Genomic DNA, 6,000 nt, shown 5'->3' with positions numbered 1-6,000 from the left:
GTAATCAAGACGAAGCTATTTAACTAACTGAACCCCCTCTCATATGCTACCCTCCAGAGTCTCGTCCCACAAACAAGACTTTAAAGAGAAGCACCCTTCATCCAGTAGCAACTGCAGGTTTTGTGATCCTGAGGGCAGTTACCAATTGCAACTTGTAAAGATGACATTTTAAAACTTTCATTAGAATGAATCTGCATCACGCAAAGAGTCACCAAAACAATTTTATTTCCAGTGTTTAAGTGGGTATGCACACAGGCATGATACAGGTTTGGATTCATTAGGTCTTCATGCAGAATTATATTCTCAATAAAAGAAACCAGTTCCATCCAGTATCCACTATCTACACGCCTATGTTACAACATTTATATCAAATCTGGTATCTGAAGAAAAGATACACATGTAATATGTACATTTAAGTTACTTATTTTACAGAAAGATTAAAAATTCAAGTCACATAAAACTCAAAATCTGTATTAAAATTGGAAATATAAAACTCCAATATTTACTGGAATGCCTAAGGAATGGAAGCTCTGTAGCCACCTGTGTTAACATTTGTAAAATGTAATGAAACTCGTTAACAGTAAAATGCATTCATTTGTTTGTAATAAGTTTCTCTAATTTAACAATATGGCACCCTAACAAACCAAATGAATTTATGATGAGGCACTTGTTAGTGACTAAACCAAAAGAACGATTTTTCTGCATACTAATGCCAGGCCAACTCTCAGTCAGAAAACCATGTATACACTACACAGCATGTTGCATCAGATGCTTTGTTCAACATTTGTATGCAGCCATCAAATATACTTTTTCTTAAAATATATATATACTTTAACTTTAGTGTTCTTCTGGCTGTGGTAATGCACTGTGAAGACGTTCCACAGAGCATATTGATGAAACCAGCCCAAATGAAGGCTGCATAACAACAACAGTACAGGAAAATATATATATATATGTACACACACACATACACACAGTTACTGGGAAGTGTAACAGTAAGTTAATGAATTGCTGTAGTGGACATATCTCCCCATTTCAAAGATACTGGTAGAATCGAGATCTAACCACTTGGGTCCCAGACAGTTTATGAGGATGGGCATCAACTGCTGGGCTAAAGTTGTTTTTGTTCATATTCTGATAATTTTCACCATTTACCTGGTCTGGTGGCTGAAATGGTCCCGAAGGTGGTATTCTATTAATTAAAGTCAAGCTGCTGGAAGAACTGCCTTCATCTGCCTGCATCTCTGCAGATAAAGGCAGGTCTACCTTTGATACATCTGCTAAGCTAGTGTTCTCAAGTCTGGGCTTTCCAGTTTCACCCGTATTAAGGTCAGTTGTGCTAGTGCGTAAACGTTCCCGTGCAAGCCAGTCTGAGATCGAGAGGTCCTGCGCTGGACATTTTGGCTTCAACCGATTCACAGCTGAAAGCTCAGATTCTCTCTCTCTACTTTGACTTGGCTCTTGAGCTTTCCAAGCATTCAGGACACTTATTTCAGCGAAATCCCTCTGTCCTCCAAGCGTGTGCCTTCGCCTGATATTTTTTCTCTTTGCAGTCTCTGCAGAGTTAGCTTTTTGATTGCCAACTCCAAACATGTCATCTGCAGATGATTTGAGTCGCAGCTTTAACCTATCTGTAATTTTAAGTCTCCAGGTAGGTTCTTGTTTGTCAGCCTCACTTCTGACTGATGTAGCTAAACTGCTTGTTGATCTTCCTTTTTTCATTATGTCAAACATTTTGGTCACAGTAGGCAAGTCCTTCTCACTCTTTGCATCCCCTGAACCCTCACTGTCCGTTTTGTGCCGTGCAGACTTTCTCCTAGACAGTGTATCACATTCAATAAGTTTGTGCGAGCTAAAAAGTCTGCGACTCTCTAACTTTGGTGTTGAACTTCCCTCAGTACAACTTACTTCGCTTTCTTCAGAGTTCCTCCGACTGGTCTTTACCATTTCTGAAACTTTCCCCTTGGCCAGCCTTTCAGCAGCAGCACTGGTGGCAAAGACAGGGAAGTCACTTTCACTGTCTGTCTCCATAGGACGCCCTTCACTGATCAATTCACTTCTTTCATCATCAGCATCTTCTCCCTTGCTTTCTGTCACTGACTGCACCTCAGGGCTCAGCATACTGGCATCTAAACCAGTTAGATATATAGTAGATGAAGTAGTTGAATAATCTGAGGTGATGGAACTGACATCAGCTGCTAAAAACTCACTGTGTTTAATTTCAGGGCTGGCTACTTTTTTGCATGAGTATCTGTGCTGGGAAGCCTGGGAGGAAGTGCTAAGCATAGTGCCGGAGTCAGACACTGTCTCCTCAACCAGGGAAGAAGCTTGTGAAGTAGGCATTTTTGGGTTATTTTTCTGCATGGTTTGCAGACAGCTAACATTCGGTGATTTTGTACATTTGTCATGGTAAGGCAGTGAAGGTTCCTCTGACAGGATACTTTCTTTCTTTAATGTCTTCTTTTCGTCCTTTACAACATTCACATCTTTTTTACTGCTGTTCTCTTTTTCCTTCAGGACAAACATCCTCTGCTTTCTCCCTATATCTCTCTCTCTTTCATATTCCCCTTTAGCTATGTCCTCTTTTGTTGCGTCAACACGAGATTGTTCTGCAAGCTCCTTCTTGAAAAACACATTATCCAACTCATCCTCTGAGCTGCTTGGTTGTGGTTTCTCTTTTGTTTTTTTCCGCTTGCGACTAGCTGCTGCAAAAATGGAGGACACAAGCAGTTCCTTGCTATACTGATCCTTTCCAGAACCCCAAGAACCCTGGTAAAAAAAGAAAAAAAAAAAAGAAGGGGAGGCAGGGGGAGGGCATGGTTAGAAATCACAAAGAAATATTCTTTAGCCTGAGACTTTTAAAAAACATATCCCAAGCTTCAGAGCAGAAAAACTACCTTAATTCAGGAAATATTTCCATGCTCTTTCTGCAGTCTACACGACAATTATCAAGAAGTCAATTTTCATCCTGAGAATTCCGCTTTTTGTCTGAATCCCTTTACCTTGACAAAGACTAGTTTGTATATACAGCTATTTTGTTTTAGATTGGCTAATAAAGCAGGCTCCATTACAGCAAGACAACCTTTTCAAGATTGGTTTGCAACAGAAATGGGTCACAGATAAGGTCCCAAGAGTGTGGTTTCAGTCTGCCCTTTCAAGGTATCTTACCTAAGTGGAAAGGCTGATTTCTCGAACTATTTTTCATCTGATCTTTCATCTTTCAGACTGAGTTTTTAAACCATATTGATTTAATAGTACCAATACAAAAAAACCCTATACAAACCCCTAATTTAGGTGCAAGGTTAGGAAACTAACAGAAATAAACTTCTTCCTGCCTTTTGAGTAATCTGCCTGTAGAACTGCACAGAAGCAAAAATGGGACAAGCCAAATTATTCCATTTTATCAGCTACGCTGACATTACCACCTAGCCACCTCAAAGCTATGTACCCTTTGTGCTTACTGCCCCACTGCCACCTTTAAAAGAAGTGGGAGGTTTGGGGCAGGTACCACCCTGTCTTTGACTGCTGACCAGTGTGGTTTGCACACTGCAGGGTTCAAGAAAAAAACACAGCAATGATATCTACTGAAAAGGGCAGTTGCTCACATCGGAGACCTTTAACATAGTGGGACTGAAATTTGACATCTGTCTGGGGCTCAACAAAAGCAGCTTAGGTGTCAGCTACCTGATCTTAAGTCCATGTTCAGACATCTAGCCTGCCTCTCTGACCTGAGGAAAGCAGACCAGCAGTGATGGGCTATGCTCAAAAAGTCTTTGAAATCCCAATCCCTTGTTACTACGCTGCACTTCCGAGAGGGAGAGGAAAAGCCGGGGGAAGAGCTATTATCATCATGGTAACGGTTTTAACAAAAGAACTGGGACATCATTACTGAAAGGACCATCTAGTGATTCCAGAGGTGGAGGGTGCCTAGGTAAGAGAATAAGCTTAAGGACAAAGGGAAAGCTAATGCACACTAGTCATCATCCAACTACTCAGCTGTTGTCCAAGAAGATACTTCTCTGCTCCATAAGCTCAGAATCACAGCCCCCATGTAACAGTGAACTGTCGCAAGATGCCTACTACTGTAGCATAAATGCACTGACCATACAAAGCAAAGCACTGAACAGATACAGTGCATTTAATATTTCTACTCAAATAACTTTTTCTTGGTGCAAATTTCATTCCTATTCACTATCTCCTCAGAAATTAAAGAGGTGCTGGCAATGGTGAAAGCTACCACTGTACGACTTCATATGCCGAGGTCAAACAGCCACACAAAAATACAGTGGTTATATCAACCATGACAGCCTCAGTGAAGGTGCAGTAATTAGGTTATGTGAACGTGGACAGGGAAGAGTTGGGAGAAACTTCTACTCAACCAACAGTAACAAAAGTAGTCATGGTTAACCGGAACCTCCTCCCGCATGACAGAGAATATCCTGCGTACTTGATGCAGAGCTCAGAGATGAGGACAGGGTAGGCAGAAGACACACAGTAAGTCTTGCTGAGACCCCCCAGGAAAAGAAGCATCTGAGAAGCCTGCACGATAACTACTTACAGCAACTGCCTGGCCTCCTGCACAATGACTGCCTAAAGGCAGCGTGGACAAAGAGCCTTCTGGACAGCAGGTAACAGGTCTGAATCGCTGCGCCAACAGACAAGCGCCAATCCAAAACTGACTGGCAACGGACCACTGGACATTGGGGCCTACCATTTTTCAAGTGACCACAGCAATTCTTCTCACTACTCAAATGGCATTCTTGCATTAGCTACTCTCCCCATAAAGGATGGGTGAGCTCTGCGCATTTTTTCCCATGGGTTGGGAACAGGTACATGTCCTTCTCACCAAGAAGGGTATCAAGCACTGCAGCCAGCTGGAGCTCCACCTGAAACATGTCTTGCTGCAAGCAGGGCTGGCTGAGCCGTAATCAGGCTCCTGGCCCAGGCAATCTGCACGCTCTGCACTGCTGCTCGCAGGCCCATGACTGCGGCCTGACTGATGCTGTTGCTCTCTGCCACTCACAGGTGGCGGTCAGTGAGAGGCAACCTGCAAACAGTGTGCTGTCCTGGCACAGGCAGTGTGACATGGTGTCCTGAATGTTGGGCTTTTTTGAGGCAGTGACTGAGCCACCAAGTGTCTTCACAAAGTAGCTGGGCTGGCATCTCAACAACAAACCAGGAGCATGCATTAAGTCCTGCTCTCAGCTCAAAGGGGGGCATCAGTGAGAACCCCAGAATGCACACCAGCATAAACCGGTATCAGGCGCTCACAGCTGACTGAGGTCAGCTGCATACCACACCAGTGCTAAAGACATCCAGTGTTAGCAACTATTGAAAAACAGCCTAAGAGACTGAAGGTTTTGTCCATGGGTCACACGAGAACTCTAGCATTAAAATGAGGACAGAACAACTGCCCATGTTCCAGCCTTATTCCCCCCATCTACTAGGCTGTCTTCCCAAGCAGAGCAATACTTCCTAGGGAGATTTTGCACAGCAACCTTTAACCACAACCTTTGGCTTCCTGTAAGAGGAGGAGCTATTACCTTCCGAGGAAGAAAAGGCTAAATTCTACATATACTTTTCTCAGTAAAATAGGGAAACACAAATACTGTCTGGGAGTAAGTAGTATGCCAACAATACCAGGGAACATACTATATACATTTACCTCCACTAAATCAGATGCAAAAAGGAGGTAAGTGTTCACAGTTACAGAAGTTTGGAACAAAGCTGTTTATGCGTGCAGCTGACTGCTTTGGCAGATGCAGCTAACTTGCAAACAAGTGACACTGTTCCAATGTAACACTGAAATTATCTGATGAGAAAACAGTATTACCACTTATTAAAAAAATTCTACACAAGCTCTATAGCACATCTGCATATAAGCATTTTGATAAAGCAAGCAAATATTTAACAGATTTCAGAAGCTTATAACTACATTTCACAAAATGATTTACCTTAGATTTTGCTGAGTCACTAGTAGCTGAATCTGTGGAAAAATTA

General features: G+C 42.5%; 1 protein-coding gene across 4 annotated transcripts in view; it reads right to left on the bottom strand.

Annotated features, from left to right (window-relative positions):
* Positions 1-208: 208 nt before the first annotated feature.
* The window catches only part of ARHGAP21 (Rho GTPase activating protein 21), a 127,071-nt gene continuing 121,279 nt past the window's right edge, over positions 209-6,000 (bottom strand). For all 4 annotated transcript variants that reach the window (XM_075082641.1, XM_075082642.1, XM_075082643.1 and 1 more), the window contains 2 exons: positions 5,955-5,986; positions 209-2,769 (listed from right to left, as the gene is read on the bottom strand). In XM_075082641.1, coding sequence (XP_074938742.1) covers positions 1,036-2,769; positions 5,955-5,986 — 1,766 coding nt within the window. In that variant the 3' untranslated portion in view covers positions 209-1,035. The remainder of the gene's footprint in view (positions 2,770-5,954; positions 5,987-6,000) is intronic.

This window comes from Phalacrocorax aristotelis, chromosome 2 (genome assembly GCF_949628215.1).
Source record: "Phalacrocorax aristotelis chromosome 2, bGulAri2.1, whole genome shotgun sequence".
In the NCBI taxonomy this organism is placed as follows: domain Eukaryota; kingdom Metazoa; phylum Chordata; class Aves; order Suliformes; family Phalacrocoracidae; genus Phalacrocorax; species Phalacrocorax aristotelis.
Note: the sequence above shows the minus strand (reverse complement) of the source record. Positions and strands in the feature narration are given on the sequence as shown.